This window comes from Cynocephalus volans, chromosome 17, assembly GCF_027409185.1.
Source record: "Cynocephalus volans isolate mCynVol1 chromosome 17, mCynVol1.pri, whole genome shotgun sequence".
Lineage (NCBI taxonomy): Eukaryota > Metazoa > Chordata > Mammalia > Dermoptera > Cynocephalidae > Cynocephalus > Cynocephalus volans.
In genome coordinates this window covers 24028986-24048663 of record NC_084476.1, presented here as the reverse complement: position 1 = coordinate 24048663, position 19678 = coordinate 24028986, and the positions used below count along the sequence as shown (strand labels likewise).

General features: G+C 45.8%; 1 protein-coding gene across 1 annotated transcript in view; it reads left to right on the top strand.

Annotated features, from left to right (window-relative positions):
• Positions 1 to 17925, top strand: part of SNX30 (sorting nexin family member 30) — a 112301-nt gene extending 94376 nt beyond the window's left edge. Inside the window, exons 8-9 of the mRNA XM_063082030.1 lie at positions 11911 to 12063; positions 15564 to 17925. Of these exons, the coding sequence (XP_062938100.1) occupies positions 11911 to 12063; positions 15564 to 15623 (213 nt within the window). The 3' untranslated portion in view covers positions 15624 to 17925. The remainder of the gene's footprint in view (positions 1 to 11910; positions 12064 to 15563) is intronic.
• Positions 17926 to 19678: the final 1753 nt, after the last annotated feature.

Genomic DNA, 19678 nt, shown 5'->3' with positions numbered 1-19678 from the left:
AGCAGTGGGATTGCTGGATTGTATGGAAGATCTATCCGTAGTTGTTTGAGAAACTTCCATACTGTTTTCCATAGTGCTTGTACTAATTTACAGTCCCACCAACAGTGTAGGAGCATTCCCTTCGCTCCACACCCTTGCCAACATTTGTTATTCTCTGTCTTTTTGATTATAGACAGTCTAACTGGGGTGAGATGATTTCTCAATGTGGTTTTAATTTGCATTTTCCTGATGACTAGTGATGTTGGGCATTTTTTCATGTAGCTGTTGGCCATTTGTGTGTCTTCCTTTGAAAAATGGAAAATGTGGTGTGTGTATATACACACACACACACACACACACACACCATGTAATACTACTCTGCCATAAAAAAGAATGAAATTCTTCCATTTGCAACAACATGGATGAGCTTGGAGAAACTTATATGCAAAGCACAGAGGGAAAAATACCGCATGCATAAGTGGGAGCTAAGAGAGAAAAAAGGAAGGAAAGAAAACCACATTGGTGTGTTGGACTTGCAGAGGGAGAGAGCATACTTAGGGATACAAAGTGGAGTGGGGAAAGGGGGATGGGAAGGGAGGTTGGGGATAATTGGGTGGGGGTCTCAGGGTATAATCACAATTTGTGGTAATGGGCATGCTGCCAGTATGGATCTGGCCATCACATCTTAGGCACAAGTGGTGACAATTTGCTTTGTACTCCATGAATATTCATAACCAATACAAAAAATGTGGAAAAAAAAGATAAATTAAAAAAAAGAAAAAACAAAAAACCCCAAAAATAAGAGTAATAGTAGCCAACATGCAAGTACTTACAACATGCTAAGCACTTTATATGTTATGTCCATATATTTGTATAATATGTGAAATCTCATTTATTCTGTGCCACAGCCATGAAGTTTAGGTACCATTATTATTCCCATTTGAGAGATGAGCAAACTAAGGCCCAGGAGGACACAGCTAGCAACTGGTAGAGCTAGAATTACACCCTGCAGACTGACTTTAGAATCTTGCCATTTACCATTATGTTACTCTGCTTCTTTTTTGTTTGTACCAGTATAATTGGTCTCCATATCTGTGGATTCCACATATGTGGATTCAACCAACAGCAGATGAAAAGTATTTGGAAAACAAACAAACAAACAAAAATAACGATACAACAATAAAAAACAATACAAATTTATTTTATTTTATTTTTTGACCAGTAAGGGGATCACAACCCTTTGCACTGTACGGTCCTCGGCGCTACCAGCGCTGCACTCACCCGAGTGAGCCACAGGGCCGGCCCAAACAATACAAATTTTAAAAATCAATGCAGTATAACAACTATTTACATAGCTTTTATACTGTATTAGGTATTACAAATAATCTAGAGATAATTTAAAGTATATGGGCGGATTGCGTAGGTTATGTGCAAATACTATGCCATTTTATATCAGACTTGAGTATCTGTGGATTTTGGTATTTGTGGTGGTCCTAGAACCAATTCCCTATGGATACGGATGGATGACTATAATTGGAAGGTATATTTGTTTTCAATGAAGGGTTGGAGTGGAGAATGTTACTGAAAAGATGATAGCAGGGACCCAAGTTTCAGGGAGGCAGTTTGACATCTGTGCTGTTGGGTTTTTTTTCTTTTTCTTCCTCTGCCTTGGTTCTTGCTCTTGCTTCCGTGCCAAGACATACCTGGAAAGGAACCAGCTTTTGGAATTTGAAACCCAAACCTCAGAAATGGCACATCTTGGTACTTTTCTTTAATGCTTTTTTGTATGAATTGCTTCACATGATTGACACGGTAGTCATTGGAGGCTCAGAGGGAAGGCATTGTTCTTTCTCCACGTCACAGGCGAGGAAACGAGGCACAAAGCACCTCCATGAGCTGCCTGACCTCTTTGATGCCAAGCGTCTCTACATCCGACATGCTGTACACCCAGGCATGCCTGACATGTTTGTTGTGTGATTTGCGGTTCAGCCACAGTGATCCATACCACAGCACGGAGGCTGCATACATCTTATGGAAAGTCAGATGACAAGGATTGGGACTATTGTCATTGGCCCAATGTTTGCAGCTGGGACCCTCCTTTTGTTCCTCTTGCTACGATGCTGTCTGCCTTTTGCCACCCTGTGTGCCACGAGAGAGGCCACGATGGAGATGCAGCCATTGTCTTCCAGCTGCCTGTCCTGTTGACTAGTTTCTAGCTGTCCCTGTGACACTCTGGAACATGGAGCTATCTGCTGAGCCAAATCTCAATCTCATTTACAGGGATGACATGGAATACTGTGCTTATGTGTTTTAAATTTTTCTTCTAACAATTTAGCCCCTAAATATAAATATAGAAGTCACTTCTCAGAAAGACAAATGTCACTTATAATGTGGCATCTAAAAAAGTTGAACTCATTGAAACAGAGAGTAGAAGGATGGTTGCTGAGGGTTGGGGGAAATCGGGAGATGTTAAAAATATCAAAAGGTACAAACTTTCAGTTATAAGGTGAACAAATTCCAGGGATCTAATGTACAGCATAGATGGTGATAGATGTGTTAATTAATTTGATTATGATAATCATTACACAGTGTATATGCATATCAAATCATCACGTTGTACACTTTGACAAGTCACAATAACAATATAATATTTGTCAAATAATACTAAAAAAAATAGAAGTCACTTTTCCTGACTAGGGAGGGAAGGAGAACCAGCAAGTTCTGCTGCTGGCCTAATCTGGAAACAGGATCCTGCATTTTAAAGATGTCACTTAAATAGTTCTGTCAGTATTTGTATGTGCTCAGCATGGAATACAAGCTTTCCTAGAGGCTGCTTTTGTCATTTAATGTTTGTTCAGCACTACATGGGACAGTTCTTTCCAAAGCAGTTGCTGAAAGTTATGAATAACAGGCTGAATTAAGTCTTACCTGTGCCCTGGCTTCCTGGCTGCCAGAAGCTCACAGCAGCCCTGGAGCAGGTTCGAGCACAGGGAACAGCTATTTCTGACTCCCGCATACCACCCAGATGAGCTGCTGAGGCTCCCTGGCCTCATGTTCTCGCTAGTCTGGGTGACTTGTCTTCTGACTCCCATTGGTTATTGAAATCCTCCTGTTGCTGCTGCTCTCCACCGTCCTGGAATGCCACTTACCCACACGGCTCATCCTCTTGACCACAGGAATTCTTACAAGTAGGGAAGGGTTTCTTTCCAGTCGGTGAAAATAACTTGTGTGTCCCAAGCACACCCGCATTCTCTTAGCATACCGTGGGTAGGCCATCTTCTTTCCTCCTTCCCTCTTTCTGGTGGGGTGTTGAGCCATGCCAGAGTTAATTTTGCTACTTATTTAGCAAATGTGATATTTACAGATGAAACAGGGACTATCGTGATGGCATTCCAGCAAGTGTACTCTAACAACAGGAGCAGCAGAAATTGTGCACCAATTTTGGATATGGGGCAGCAGCTACCTGGGGGACAGAGGAGGGCTTAGTTGGCAGCCCGTCCAAGTCCACCATGGTTTGGTAGAAAGCACAGGATTTAGCATCAGACGGCCCTGGGTTCACAACCCAGCTGTGTCCCCCAGCTTGGAATAGTTTGCTCATTAGCCTCTGTGGACCTCAGCAGCCTCATACATGTGATGGTTGTAGTGACGTAAGGTGCTCAGTGTAGCTTCTGATGTGCTAACTGATGCTCCATTGGTGAAGCCTCTGGTGTCCATACTAGCCCTAGTGGGAATGCTGATGGAGAACTTTCTGTTCTGGGTTTATTGCCACTTACATTTATAAAACCCTTTTTTGTTCTTTTCTGACCACAGTATTTCAGACATTGTTTCCTTGTGTCCTCCAGCTTCCCCTGCGTCCCCACCCCTCCCACATGCCTGTCCTCCCTGACAGCCCGTCAGTAGGTAGATAGACATCTAGGAAGCTACTGTGCTTTGGTTGATGTGGTTTTGAGCTCACAAAACCGGAACTACTGTTGATGAGATAAAAGCTGGGGTGTCAGGAAGTGGGTTGGGACAGATTCTACCCAAGGACTCAACCAGTTCTAGTGTTGGTATTTGGCTGCTCACAGGTCTGCAGGGAAGGAGAGGGGCCCAGGTGTCACCGTGTTAACGGAAGATCTGAGAGATTCTGGGGGCTTTCCTTGTTTTGAGGTGAAATTTTGAAAAATTGCCCTAAAGAGTGAGGGAGAGTTGATTTTTGCGAAGCTATGGAATGGTGTCAGCACCACGCTCAGCCAGTGAGCAAACCGGCCATCCCTATATAGGATCCGAACCCATGGCCTTGGTGTTATCAGCACCACACTCTACCGAGTGAGCCACAGGCCGGCCTTGGAATGGTGTCAAAATCCGATCATTTCTGTAACCCAGAGGAAGGAAGTGGCCTCTCTTGTCTCCATGACCCTCACTGCAAATTTCAAATTGAGGCCATCATCTTAGGACAAAGGAGTCCTAGGATGTGTTAGGATGAAGAAGTGGTTCCCATGGCTCCAGCTGCTGGGCTGGGAGCCCTGTGACTTCTCAGTGTGTGCTGAGGACACCAGGTGATGAGGCCTTAGGGCTGAGGGAAGTATTTGTATGATAGAGTTTAAAGTTTGGTTTGTTTTGAGGCTTGAGAAAACTCAGCAGACACTGGAGCTTTGGGTTGTGTAGACTTGGCTTTCCTCACTTTTGAGGTTAGAAAAATTATAGGCATTTAGTAGGGGGCTGGATACCTTCTGCTGGATCTGTCAAGACTACAGATCTGTGTAAATCTTAGAATTTGACTCTCTTTAGAAGCTTGGGAGGATACCAGTGCTGTTACTTAAAACAAGGAGAGGTTGAGGAGTTGCATGTAAAACTAAACTGGAAGCGTACATATGCTGGTGTGAATAGTGAGGGTAAACTGTGCAGGGAACTTTTACGTTTTACCCTATTCTGCATTTGTCTCTTATCAGTGCTAATACTTTATGTATTATTAGTTCAAAAAAGAACAAAGAAGGGATGCCAGGAGAGAATGCCTTACAAAATTCTTAGAATTATCTTCAAAAGGTTTAAAAAAAAGAGGGAGGGGGGCTATTTTAGGTCCTATAGATGGCCTTGTCCTGCATACAGTGCCAGGTGAAGAAGCTATTTGAAATGGGTAGTGTTGGTGTGGATGTTAGCAGTGGTGTGCGATGGTGAGCAGGTGTGTCATTGAGGTGAGCAGGGGTGGCTTCTGGAGGTGAGGGGGTGTGTCAGGGTGGAGGTGAGCAGGGGTGGTGTATGGAGGTGAGGGGGCGTGTCAGGGAGGAGGTGTGAGCAGGGGTGGTGTGTGGAGGTGAGGGGGCGTGTCAGGGTGGAGGTGAGCAGGGGTGGTGTGTGGAGGTGAGGGGGCGCATCAGGGTGGAGGTGAGCAGGGGTGGTGTGTGGAGGTGAGGGGGCGCGTCAGGGTGGAGGTGAGCAGGGGTGGTGTGTGGAGGTGAGGGGGCGTGTCAGGGTGGAGGTGAGCAGGGGTGGTATGTGGAGGTGAGCAGGGGTGGTGTGTGGAGGTGAGGGGGCGCGTCAGGGTGGAGGTGAGCAGGGGTGGTGTGTGGAGGTGAGGGGGCATGTCAGGGTGGAAGTGGATGGGAGCAGAAAGCAAGATGAGCTGAGCTGTTGCTTCTTAGGTTGAGCAGGGCTGAGAAGGGGAAAGAGAAGTTGGGCTCACTTGGATGGACCTCCCAAAGTCCGTTCATCTTTCAAAGCTCTAAGAACTACCAAAATGGCTAACATCCTGGAATGGGGAGGATGTGGCGGAGAGCAAGATCTCTTACTTAACGTGGCTCAGGGAAACTTCTGAATACGGAGCTTCTACAGACAGGAGAGCTAAGCAAGGGTGTCTGTCATTTCCAGGTAGCCTTGGCAAGTGAGGAGAGAGAGGTCTGATGTTTCCTGTTCTCTCCGCATCTCAGCCTGGGTTGCAGAGCCAGACACATGCAGCCAGGGGAGGGCAGGCCTCTGTCATCTCCCTTATCTTCTTTAATTCCTACAACAGCCTTCTGTCAGCGTGGTTGTTCCTGTTTTACAGATGAGGAACCAGGGCTCGGCAATTATACATCTTATGTGCCAAAGCTGACAAATGGTGGAGCTGGTACTGGACCCCAGATGCATCTGGCCCGAAGTTGGGGCCCTTTCCTCCTTACCATGTGGGCTCCAAGCAGCCTTCGCTCCGCTGACAGGAGGGCCCTGGCCTTTGTAAGCAGGTGTAGACGAATGCAGAGGGACTGGGGGAGGGAGCGTGGGCTTCTCCTGGGTCTTCAGCCTCTGGGTCTCCTGGCTTCTCGCAGTCCTCACGCAGGTGAGCTCGTGGCCCTTCTCTCCTCAGTGTGTCTGCTCGTGACTCGTCTTAAACACTCGCTACTCTCTCATGCCTCACCTGCCAGTCTCTGGAGTTTGTTTTTATCTATTTCTTTTCTCTGCAAAAGCATCTTTCAGAGCACCAGTGACTTTCTATTTGCCAAGTTCAGTGGCCTCTTTTCAACCCTGTCTCAGAGTTTTCTCAACTTTTTTCGCCTCACAGCTCACCGGGAAACTGGAAATATTTGTATGGTGCACTGGGGAAAACAGACGAGGTTGCTTGAAGCTGGAGGTGACCAGCCCAAGGGCTCTGGCTTCCCAGAGGGCTGGGGGGGGATCAGTATTGCCGCCTGTCGCACATAGGAAGCTCCGCCCCACTTGCTCACTCAGCAACATTTGGCTGAGGAGGTCACCATCTTGAACTGGTTCTGGAACCTGTGCCACAGCAGCCATGAGCTCCTCTGTCCCCCAAGTCTTGGGATTATGTCTGCATTGTATAGTCTTGGGGGACTTTATTAACTTACTGTCATCATGGGGGAAGATCATGTGACATCTCCAGCCTAGCTGCAGGAAGGAAATTTAGGTAGAGATTTATGTTCTAGGGCCTGGAAATGCCTGGCACATGAAGGGGCTCAATAGTACATTTTCAGATGAATTTTGAGTGACTTTAGGTTACCATCCTGCTCAAAACACACGATCCCATTCCACGTGACTCTTGTCCCATCACTGCAGCAACCTGTATTCTGTAATGGAAATTCTCATAAGAGAGAGAGGAACCAATGTGAAAAATGCAGTTTTGTCCTCTGTGTAGAAGTTTTTATCTTTTGAGGTCTCATCTGGTGTTTCTTTTTCTCCTTGGTATCTTGCGATAAGCAACACCCAGCCATCAGCCCTGGATATGGCCGTCTCTGCATCCTTCTCACACAAGGTCGCACAACTCCAACAATACCCCAGTCACAAAAATGAGAACAGTGAGATAAGAGGGAATGCTGGATGTTACTGGTCAGTGAATGGTCACAAAGACACTATCCAAACAGAAGCAAAAGTGAGAAGAGTGCGGGCCTGAGCATCCACTGCCAGCAGCCGTCTTCTTCCTCAGGCCGGGCAGCTTCACAAGCTGGCTGCTTTAGACAGCTCACCCCAGTCCCGTTGAGTCTCTTCCTTTTAATCCCTCCCCTTCCCTCTGCAACTCCCTTAGTCCCTGGCCTTCTCCGGCTCTGTTCTCTCTGATGCACCTCCTGCTACTTCTGTGCTCACCTTTCTTAATGGCCTTTGCTGAGGCCCTTATTAACCCTATAAATGGAGGCTTCTCTAAGCCTTCTACCCTTAGGTTCTCTGCTCTTCGGCCCCTTGTCTCCCTTCCCCCTGCCATGTATTTTGAAAAAATTTTAATTGTGGTAAAATAAACCTAACATAAAATTTGCTATCTTAATCGTTTTTAAGTGTGCAGTTCAGTAGTGTTAAATACATTCACATTGTTGTGCAGTCAACCTCCAGAATTCTTTTCATCACACGGAATTGAAACCCCATATCCACTAAACAACTCTCCATTCCTCCCTCCCCCTGGAAACTGCTGTTTTACTTTCTGTTTCTATGATTTGACTACTCTAGGTTCCTCATGAGTGGAATCATACAGTAGTTGTCTTTTTTTGTGTGACTGGCTTATTTCACTTAGCATAATGTCCTCAGGGTTCATCCATGTTGTAGTATATGTCAGAATCTCCTTCCTCTTAAAGGCTGAATAATATCCCACTGTGTGTATATACCACATTTTGCTTATCTGTTTGTCCATTGATGGACACTTGGGTTGCTTCCACCTTTTGGCTACTGGGAATATTGCTGCTATGAACAAGGGTGTACAGATATCTCTTTGAGACACTGTCTTCAATTCTTTTGATATATACCCAGAAGTGGTGTATATGTATATCCTGCAAGATCACATGGTAATTCCATATTTAATTTTTGGAGAAACCTCCATTCTGTTTCCTGTAGCAGCTGCACTGTTTTACATTCCCACCAACAGTGCACAAGCGTTCCAGTTCCCCTATGTTCTTGCCAACACTTATTTTCTTTTTTGGTTGTAGCCATCCTAATGGGTGTGTGGTGGTATCTCATTGTAGTTTTTATTTGCATTTCCCTAATGGTTAGTGATGTTGAGCATCTTTTCATGTCCTTGTTGGCCATTCGTATATCATTTTTGGAGAAATGTCTTTTCAAGTCTTTTGCCCATTTCTTAATTGGGCTGTTTTGGTTGAGTTGTCTCAGGCTCCTTTGTGGAGGGAGGTTTTGTTCTTCTGGTGACTGCAAGTCCCTCCTTTCTCTGGTCTGTGGACCTGTCCTTTATCCTGAGCCCTTTGCCACCCCAGTCACCCAGATGAAAAACTTCAGGCACCTCTCTGACTCCCTGAATCTCATTTCTCATGAGCAGTTGGTTGCCAGATCTGTCTCTTCTGTCTGCACCACGTTGGTTTAATCCGTCCTCTCCCTTGTGATGTCACAGCCACCACCCTGGTTCGAGTGCCCAGTGTGATCTCATGCCAAAATATAGTTTGGAGTTGACTCGTCTCTGAAGTCTGGTGAAACCTCAGGATGGGATAACATGGGCAATGGGTGGTGTAAAGTTTGAAAGAACATACTTAATAATATAATTATATTTGGAAAATGAAAAAGAAACCATTTCCATAAAACTTGGAGTAAAGCTCAATAAAATATTTTTGACTCAAGGAGCTGTGCAAATGATAGATGATCTTTCGTGAACAGCCATTTACAATATTGGTACTGGTACGAACTAACAAACATTTATTGAGCGCTTAATGTATGGCAGCCACCAAGTGCTTTACCTGTGTTATGTCATTGAACCCCATCCTTATAAGGTAAATAGTATTATACAGAAAAAGAAGCTAAGGCATAGAGAGGCCTAAAGTCACCTAGTAAGTGATGGACGTGGTATTCAAACACTGGGAGTTTGGCTCTAGAGCTGTCTGCTACAGCTGGAGAAAGCCTGAGACTTCTTCTGTGCCCCCAAAGGACGCATGACTTAAATGGGCCTCAGACAACCTGTCCTTCCAGAAGAGTCCCAGGCTTCTCATCAGAGCTCCCAATCTTGTCAGCCCGAGTTCTCTTACTAGGCCTCTGTGGGCACTACCGCATAGCCTGTGAGCTGTCCCCAGGTGGGTGCAGATGTCTTCTCACTGCTGTCATTTGCATGTGCTGTCACTCAGAGTGCCCTCTCTTCCATCGTCACATGTCCTACTTCTGTCATCTTTAAAGAGTTGCTTCAGTGCCATTTCCTGAAGGAAGCCTGATCCTTCACCCCAGTAGGACTCCCTGTCCAGCTCCTTATCACAGGGTGCTTGTCACAGGGGCTCAGGGTGAAGAGAAAGCGCTTGTAACATCTCACCTGAATGTCTAGGCATGTTTCTTTTTTATTCCCAGCGAGACCGTGGGCAACGGGAGACAAGAGTTGCCTGTGGAGGTCTAAGCCCTTGTGTATTCTTCAGTGCCAAGCACGGGATATGTTGTGAAAAATAAGCTATTTACTTTCCAGATGGAGGCTCAGGCAATCATAAAATCCAGACCTATAGTTCCCACCCCCAGAACAGAACACAGGAATCCTCCCTTGATAAGAAATCCTTTGACTTGGAGGCGCCAGCCTTCCTCTTCTCACGGTGCCTCAGTGAGGTTCCTTTTTGGGAACTTCACTTTTCCTCCTACCAGCAGCAGTTTGGTTAAGCAAACAGCAGGTTGCCAGTAGGCATTTCCACCCAGAGACTAAGATGAGCAGTGGCCAGGACTGTGCCTGCAGGGAGGTGAGGCTGGCCCAGAGACTCCCAGGCTGCTTGACTGCACATCTGTGGGGCGTGGCTCTAGAGAGCAAAGCCAGGGCACTCTCATTTTTATTTCAGGTTCCCCTGAGTAGTGGGTGAATCTGCAGGGAAACGCCTAAGTGACTTTAGTCATGGCCAGAAAAAAAAGTCTTTTTTTTTTCTCTTCCAGAAGCTTAAGTGCTTTGAAGAAGGCTGCTGCTTCTCTCTTAACAGAAAAGTTCCTTTCTTTAAGTTGCCTTGGATATCTAGTTACGTCTTTCTCTCCAGATCATCCTTGTCTCACCCAAGCTTAGTTCTCATGCCAGACACTTTGGAATCCCCCTGTCTTGGCTGTGTGTTACTTTCCTTCCCCTGTGTTCTACACCCATCTCCACATGGTCTGTGTGGCAGAGGGTCCAGGTCCTGGAAGTGTCTGGCTCCATCAGGCCTGGCCTTGCTGTACTGGAGTCATTCTCAGTCAGTTCCTTGCCCATAAGGCTTGAATAAAAAACTTCTCTGGTTGGTCAAGATTGACTCCTGATGGAGACCCACACCTTGGAGACATTTGGGTTCCTAGGCCTCATTTGTTATTGGGAAGTATTTTGGGGGTGGACATTTGACACAGTTTTGGGCATGTTGACCCCTGGCCACCATCAGAGCCCAGAGGAACACCTGAATTAGGAGTGAGAAGCCAGCTTTGTGCTTGGGGCACTGCTGTGACAAGGAGGCCCTCTCTAGCTGTGTAGGATGAGTGAAACTCACCAAAATAACGGAAAGTTGTGAAATTCAATTGACTTAGTTCCCTTTTGAGAAAGTCTTCTAAACCTCTTTGAGAAAAACTCTAACTAGCCTGCTATATTTTTCTTCTTTGTATTTCAGATCCTTTTGGCACACATAAATAATTTTCCTCCAATTTTCTCAGACTGACCTAATTCTTCATTTTTGATTATCTGCTATCTAGAGGAGCATAAACAAGTCTCTAGTTTATTGTAATGTGGAATTCAGAGGAGGAAGCCAATTAATTCTCTAATTAATGAGGAAAGGCATTATCAAATGTCACAAGGAATGGGATGGTCCTTGTGATCTGGAGAAACCTACTTGCTTGTAGTTCCAGTATGGGTGGGACACAGGAGAATAGCAGGGCAATACCGAATACTGCTGTATATTTGCAAAGTCTGCCCATGTTTTGAAGTATGAATGGGTAAGTCCTAAAAGGAACTAAAGACATATGACTCTGAATTGCAGTATTTCTTCTTCCTGTTTATAAATGGCGGGGTAGAGGCAGTGTTTCCCCCATGAGTGTCAGTTGTGCTTAGATGTGTTTGAAGATTTGGGTTAGGATAGCCCCTTTACAGAACTCCTCCTAAGACCTGAAAACCCAAGGCTCTGGTTTCAAATAAGTGCCTCCAGAGGAGGGAGTGTGTTGATGGTATTTTAATATAGTACAGGTTGAGTATTCCTTTTCAAAAATGCTTGAGACCAAAAGTGTTTTGGATTTCAGATTTTGTTTGTTTGCTTGCTTCTTTTTTGGCAGCTGGCCAGTACAGTGATACAAACCCTTGACCTTGGATTTTGGATTTTGGAATATTTGCAGAATACATACAGGTTGAGTATCCCTAATCCTCAAATCCAAAATGCTCCAGTGAACATTTCCTTTGAGTGTCACATTGGTGCTCAAAAACTTTCAGATTTTGAAACATTTTGGATTTCACCTTTTCAGATTAGGGATGCTCAGCCTGTACCTTCTTCTCTTACAAACGTGCAAGCAGAGGAGCTCGAGGCAGGAGATGCTAGTCACACGTACAAAGCACCCATGTATGCCTTCCACTTCCAGGTGCCAGCAGATGTGGAGAAATGTCAGGATCGGATGGAATGTTTCAATGCTGATCTGAAAGCTGACATGGAGAGGTGGCAGAACAACAAGAGGCAGGACTTCCGGCAGCTGCTCATGGGGATGGCTGACAAGAACATCCAATATTATGAGAAGGTAATGAACGTGCCCGACAAGACGAGTTTCTGATAGCCGGAGCATGTTGAAAGGGCCTGCCGGACGTGCAGAAGAGGAGGTCCTGCTAGTCCCAGGTCCTTCCCTTGTTATATCTGCTTAGTCTTAGCTCCCCCTGCATGCTCCTGCCCAGATGTCCTGGCCACGGTGCTGCGTTTGGAAGCAGAGGCCCCCGGTACTCACAGGGGCTCCCCTTGCACACACTGCTGATAGGCATGCACTTTGGGCTTGGCACCTCACTGCTCCCCAGAGTCAGTCACTTTCAGCGTAGGGCAGTCCCTAGTTAATGGAGGTTTGGGGGTTACTTTACAATGTCTTGTAGCTGTACATGCAGGGGTTCTTTACTTTCATGGTGCTATGGACCCTGTGGTCATCTGGTGAAGCCCATAGACCTCTTATCAAAGTACTGTTGATTTCTTTTTTAAATAGACTTTAAAATACTCTTTTTAAATACCTGAAACAAAGGTATGTAGGATTACAAAGGAGAGCAATTCTGTTAAAAATATGTTATTAATTCTGTTAAATCCATGTTATTCATGAATCCCATGGATCTGTGGACCTCAGGTTATGCACCCCTGACACACGCATATGTGTGAGTGCATACACACACACTCACACACATGGATGACTCTCATCGAGTTACAGTCCAGTCTCCTCAATCAAGGTTTGACTCTAGTTTATCCCATTGTAGATATTTTCTACTAATGAATCCTGATATTCTATAAAAACTTTAAAGTTATAGATGATGAATGGCCCAATCACAATTTAACAAGTAACTTGTAGACTTGAAATCAAGCTGTTGGGCACATGACAACCTGTCACTATATTGGATACATATTAACTCCAGTACTCATGCCACAATTCTAGAAACATGTCCTGATCTCAAACTAGAGGAATCCATCTTTTTGGAAGGTTCTGATGGTTTTGGCTGCTGTTCAGAGATAGTGTGTCTGCACCTATTCAAGTTCATGTGGAGGAGGGTTAAGGAAATAGCCACAGAACAGCCCTTACATGTCAGGTCTTAGGAAGAGACTATTTTAAAGTGAAGGAGAAAGGTGGCATGCCTCTTTTCTCACTACTGATTTTCTGGAGCCCCTGTTCTGATTCTGAGCTGGCTCTGGCCTGGATGCTTTGCATGTATCATCTCATTAAATTTAGCCCTTATCATAACACTGTCAAGTGAGTTTCATGATTTTCAATTTAAAGCTGAAGAAACTGAGGCTCAGCAAGGTTTTAAAATTCTGCCCAAGGTTACACAGCTTGCGAGTGACTCAACCAGGCTTGGGGTTGGCTCTGATGGGTCCATTAGTCTGAACAGTTCCCACATACTCTCAGCCTATGGGACAGGGCCACATGTCCTTGGGAACTGTCCTGCCTATCCAAAGGTGGAAAGATAATGCCATGTGAAGTCAAGACTTCATTTCTCTACTGACTGTACCTTTAGGCAACGTGCTTCTCTGCATCTCTGGTTTCTTCATCTGTAAAATGGTTGTGATCCTTCTCCACTGAAGGATTGTGAAGATACAATGAAATAATGTATGAGTGAGAACCTAGAACATACCTGGCACATAGTAGGCCCTCTGTAAATGTTACTTCTGCCTTTTCCCCCTCACCTTACCTCTGCTGTTCAACAGCCTTCCCACTGCTCCAAAACCAACTAGATCAAATGTCTCCACCCCTCCTCTAGGTGACTAGTGCGAGCATTCCGAAGGCCCTGTCCCAGGACTCAAACCCAGGTTTTATGTGTATGTTCTGTAGTCTTCCCACTATACCACCAAAAAGTCATTGTCTTGGGGCCTACTTTTAGCTCCTGCATATACTTAACAAATGCTTTCTGTGTACCTGCTGTATGCAAGGGACTGTGTATACACTGACAAACAGCAGGATTCCTGCCCTTGAGGGATGCTCAACCTAGTGGAGAATGTGTGTTAAAGAATTCCACAGCTTCAGAGTGCGATAAGGAAAAGAACAGGAAACTGTGGGAGAAATTGCTAGGGGGCATAATGCAGACTAGGGGTAGAAGGGGACAGGGGGAGTGGGCAGGAACAGCCAGTCTAAGGAAGTTACATTGAATCTGAGTCTCAGAGACAAAGGCCTGGGCAACAAGTATTCCAGGCAAGGGAGCAACATACAAGGACACTTCAGAATCTTTACGGGAAAATGGAATTAAAAGATAATACAAATCAATCCCTCATATTCAAGGTTCCTGAAGTAGGAAAGAGCTTGGTGCAACTGAAGACCGAACAGAAAGTTGGTACAGCTTCAGTTCCTCATGGCTGACGTAGAAGGGCCCTTCCAATCTGGGGTGATGGCCTAGGAAGAGCGTAAGATCCAGAATGCCACGGACCTTACACTGGGTTCCTCACTGAAAGCACGCTCCTTGAGCTCCTCAGCCTTCCTTATCTAGGGCAGGCTTCCACGTGTAGCTTGTTCTCTAACCTCAGAGTCACCAAGGAAGAAATCAGGGAGCAGTTTCACCACTTTTCCCACCTTGACCTGAGGAAGCCTTTCTCCTCCCACCTCAGAACTCCTCCCCAAATGACTCAGCACAAAGTCCTTCCTCACCCCTGGGCTGCTTCTAAGAAAGGCTTAGTGAGATTCACCCGTCCTTCTCTTTATGCAAGAGATTGCTCAAAGGGAGGATCATTTCTGCTAAGCAGAGTACTCTCGGAGGACAGTGCCAGAGTCTAAGTTCTTGGCCAAAGAAAAGAGATTGGTGAAGAGGAAAGAACCTCAGTATAGGAATCATGAGTTCTGCCACTTACGAGGTGTGTCTTGGGCCATTTATTTAACCTTAGCCTTCATTTTCCCCATCAATGAAATGGGTGTCTATGTGTGTAATAAATAATAATTCTACTTCATAGAGTTGTTGTGAAGACTGGTGGTAATGCATGTAAAATGTGTAACAGTGTTTGTATATGATAAAACTCAATAAATGTTGGGCCCTCTTACCCCCCTTTTCCCCTTTTGGGAGATCTGGGAGTGGCCCAAGCAAGCAAATCTGAGGTTGGTGGAGAAGAGCGGGTTTTCCACCCCCTCTGAGTCAGGTAGCTGGCCCATTCCAGTGATGACTCATGCTGTTATGCAAGCACCACCCCCACCTAGAACCAGGGGCTCCATCCATGCTGAGAACCTCGGGCTCAGCAAGGGCTTCCTGCCTGTCTCTTTCCTGTTTTTTTCAAGGAAAAGAATTTCTTTCAATGCATCCATTTCCACTCCCTGGATGTGAGCTTTATGGACTAAAATGAATGCATTTAAGCCTTGTAGAGACACTGCTGTCTTCCATATATATGGGAATGACACATTCAAAACAAATACCTGTTATCTCCCCTGTTTATAATAGTTATGGATGATGCATATAGGTGTCATTAGACAAAGGTGACCCAGCAGGATTGACAATGAAAGGGCAGATCTGAATTAAGAAGCTGTCCCTGAAATCTGAAACTCGATGCTGATACCATTTGTGCATGTTGTCATTTCAGTGCCTCATGGCGTGGGAGTCTATTATTCCACTACTGCAGGAGAAACAAGAGAACAAGTAAGTTCCTTCTTAGGACAGAGACTCTTCTACCTACACAGGGCATGGCACCCCATACCGGCATGTCTCTGCAGTGCCAGTGAGGCGGCGCTGGGAAAACAGCCACAGAAACATCTCTCCTTTGTGTATTTTTCCCTGCCCCTACCCCCGTCCCACAGTTGTTTTCAATGAGTATTTATTCCTTGGTGGATTCTGTGAGGCTGTAATCATCTCTCAGCAAAAGACGCATACCTCCATGTTGAGACGGAACCGAATGAATGGAGCACTATGAAGATTTTGAGACTGAGGAACGAGACAACCCACTGTTGACATTCTGACATCTCATGACGGTCGCCTCTTTTGGGACAGCTGAGTTGCCTGTTTTGGGAGAGAACCTGGGTCCTGCTTTTCAAGGACACGAAGGAGGCATGAATGAAAGGCTGCTGTGTCTTTCCGTGGAGACATGATGGTTCTGGAATGGACCTCTGTAGTCGTTCACTTGTCTCAGCCTTGAGGGAGGTGTTGGCACCTCTGTGGAAAGTCCTTAATGTACAGTGGCCTGTAGCTGTGAGTGTGGCCTGCTACCTGCTTGTGATGAGTGAGACCTGTCCTCTTGTTTCTGGTTTGTGTGGGCCCATTTAAATCAGTGTCTATATGCATCCATGGCTGAGCAAGCAAGCCAGCATCCCTGTCCTCATGGGATGCCTCCGGAAGCTGAGGGACATGCTCCTCAAACTTGTTTCTGACACCGGGATGCAATAGATTGGAAACTTTTTGTGTAAAATGAAAAAAGGTGCATTTTTCTCTGTGAAGTTCTTCAATGTTTTTCTTTTGCTTGTTAATTGTCATCAGAGTAGGGATTAGGCCCATTAGGGAATATCTATTGTCTTGAAGTCAAAGTAGCTCCCTGTTGTTGAGATCAGTGCCATATACCAAGCCCCGCTTCCAGTGTCTGCTTTGTGCAACTTGCCTTCACCTCACCAAAAATACCTAGTTTAATATTTCCTACTATGTCCACTGAATGTTTGGGCAAGCTTTTGGTGAGAGGGCTGATATGTCGTATTGTTTTGACATAGTCAAAATTTGTAAACTTAATGTGAATGTTCTACATAAAGTGCTTTAACCCTCAACATTTCCTGGTCAGGAAGAAAAGTCACTACCTGCACGGGCCTTGAAGTTGACAAGTATAACTAACAGCAAACTCTGCTTCTAGCTAAGTTAAAATCTCCCCAATTTACAGCCAATTCCTGGGGACTGCTGGCTGCATCTAAAGTCTTCATTTCAAACTATTACCAGGTTTCCTTTTCAAATTAACACCAAACAAGCAGACAAAAAGGATCTATCGTCCAACTCATTTTTCCCCCTCCTGAAATGAAGCTACATATGTCATGGCTCATCTCTATAAAACTATAAATCTGAGCCTCAAATAAATGGTAGTTTTTTGTGTGTTTTTTAAATGAAACAGCTGTGCTAAGACAGTGCTTTCATGAGCAAGTTAACCTGCAAACACTGGTCAAAACACAACAGGTTGACATCACTTCATTCCGCTTCTAACTGCAGAGTTGACCTTGCGTCTGCCACAGCTGTGATGCTGTTGGGGGCCGCAGTTGGACAGCACAGAACAGTTTGGTTCTATTTCTTCGTGTTTGACAAAGTTGCAGTTTCAATGATAATTTTTACATCAATTGGTACTTGCGTGTACTGTTAAACCCCATCCATGCCACTCTAAAATCCTTTGATATGAATTTTGTTTGGTACAATTAGAGGTGATTTATTGAAGTGGAAGGGTAAGGGTCCATCTACCCCCGAGAGGTGGTTCAGCTTTTCATTCTACCTCTGAACCGTCGTGCTGGTGTGAGTGTGGATGTCTGGGTCCGACCTGACGGTGTGCTGGTGGAATCGGGGTGCATATCTAACAGCAAGTTGACAGCCCTCTATTGCTATTTGGCAGAAGACACCAGACCGACCCAGCAGCAAATGCTCATCTTTGGGAACATGTGGAGTTTCGCCTTGTGCGATGTGTGCTTTAAAAATGTCCAGTGTAATGAATGCTTGAAAAGGACTGCCAAAAGAGTTACAGGAAAGCTAGACTCTGACTTCCTGCTAGTTGCCAAAGCTCGGAAATATTCCTGTGTGATGGTTACTTGGGAAAGAAGGCCGCACTTCAGAAAAGTCATCAGGTCCCTCACTGGGGGGAGGGGAGTGGGGTGCACAGTTATTCCCTGTCATTATGGGAGGCAGAAGTGTGGCTCTGAAGGGATTCAGGCACCTTGGGATTTTGTCTTCATTCTGTTTGGTCCTCATGTGATATCCTGTGCTTTAAGATGATAGAGCTGGAACCAGCAAACTTCCTGTCCTCCAGGCATGCTATTGATAGCGGAGCCAAGAAAACCAGTGTATGGTACATACTCCCTTGGAGAAATGGTCCTTCCAGAGCAGGGACTCTTGTCCCCATCTTCAGGCTGGCATCTGATGAGGGGAGGAGGCTGGCCCAGAAGGAAGGGGACAGCAGACAGTAAATGAGGCTGTCCAGCCCACCCCATCCCACGGCTCCCTTAGGATCAGCAGTCCCAAGCATTTGCCTATTCATCTTAAGCACGAAGGAGATTCCCTCTGAGATGTGTTGTGCAGAGAAGTCTGTGCCAAAGACTGCCTCATAGAGGCTTCGTCACCCTGTCCCTCTTGGTTTCACAAAATTGTGGTCCTGAGATCACTGGCTCCTGCCTCATATTTATTTTCCATGAGTTTTGCTTTTGAGGGCGCACTTTACCTGGGGCAGGCAGACAGGTTTTGAGGCTTGAGCACATGGCAGTGAAATGGAAAGTGTCCCTAGCAACTGCCCCAGGCTGGGAAGGGAAAAGTTTTCATTTACCCAGGTTAAAAATCCAGGCTAAGACAGAAGACAGAGTTCCTAGAAAGTGAGCAGCTTTTAGAGATGCAAATGATGTTTCAGAGAGCAGCTGTGACTTGCAGCAGGTATGGACAGTGCTTTTCCTTTTCAAGGTGGTGAATCTACAAGAAGATTCTAGGCTACTCTGCTCTAAGCAAGGAACCACTGCTCCTAAATGATACTCCCCGGCCAGGTTTGGGGTTGGGTTTATCCTTTAATAAGGCTTCATAATGTTTCCTGGTGAACTTAATTGTGATTATGGAGGTAGCTGGCTTGGTAGGTCACCATGCTGCTCATTCAACTCACCGGACACCTTTCTGTAGCTGAAATAACAAAACACCAGCATGACTCTGGGGACCATTGTGAATGTAAGTCAAGTCTCCTTTCAGCCCCACCCCGAGTGCGTTCTAGATGTGGTGGAGTTGAATGTGTTTTTTCAGTCACCACTCCACTTGAGCACATGAAACGAGCACCCGCCAGTCACTTGTGAGGCTGCCTTTTGTGAGGGAAGGACAGGGAGTTCTGTGTTCGAGGAGGGCATGATGGCCATGTGGCTGTCTGCAAGTGAAGTTCCTCTCTTGGGACAGCGGCCCAAGAAACACCCAGAGTTTTTGTGACTTGGTCCTGCTGTTGACAGCATTGAAGTCACAGGCACCTGGCTCTGCTTTGACACCATTCATTGGCTGGCAGAGGAGTCATTCTTTACACTCCATCCTGGGCTGGTGAGAAGGAAGAGCAGGGTCGAGAGAGAGCTGCCTCCGAGGGCTGTGTTGGCCTCAACTGTTCTTGGGATGGGTTAGAACTCTGGCTAGGTGAGCTTGCTGACTGCCCTAAAGGGTGGATCCTCTCAGAAGACGGGCTGCCCATGGTCAGGGCAGGGCACACCAAACCGGACCCCGCCCTGCCAGATGCCTACTTTAAGGGCCTGTGGAAACTGGGTAATCTAATTATATGGCTGGGATAAACAGCTTTGGCCATGCTTATTTACAGAATGAGGTTGGGAATTTGGATCTGCCTTCTCTCTTTCAGAAGTCCTCAGATGGCAACAGATGGGACATGCCCTCTCATTTCTTATGTTTTCTCTATTCAGATGGCAGGTGCATTGATCAGCAAATTTGAGGAAAAGGTTCTCTCCTGAGCCAAACTTACAGATTGACCTGGGTGTGTTGGAGTTGTTCTTCTCTTCGTTG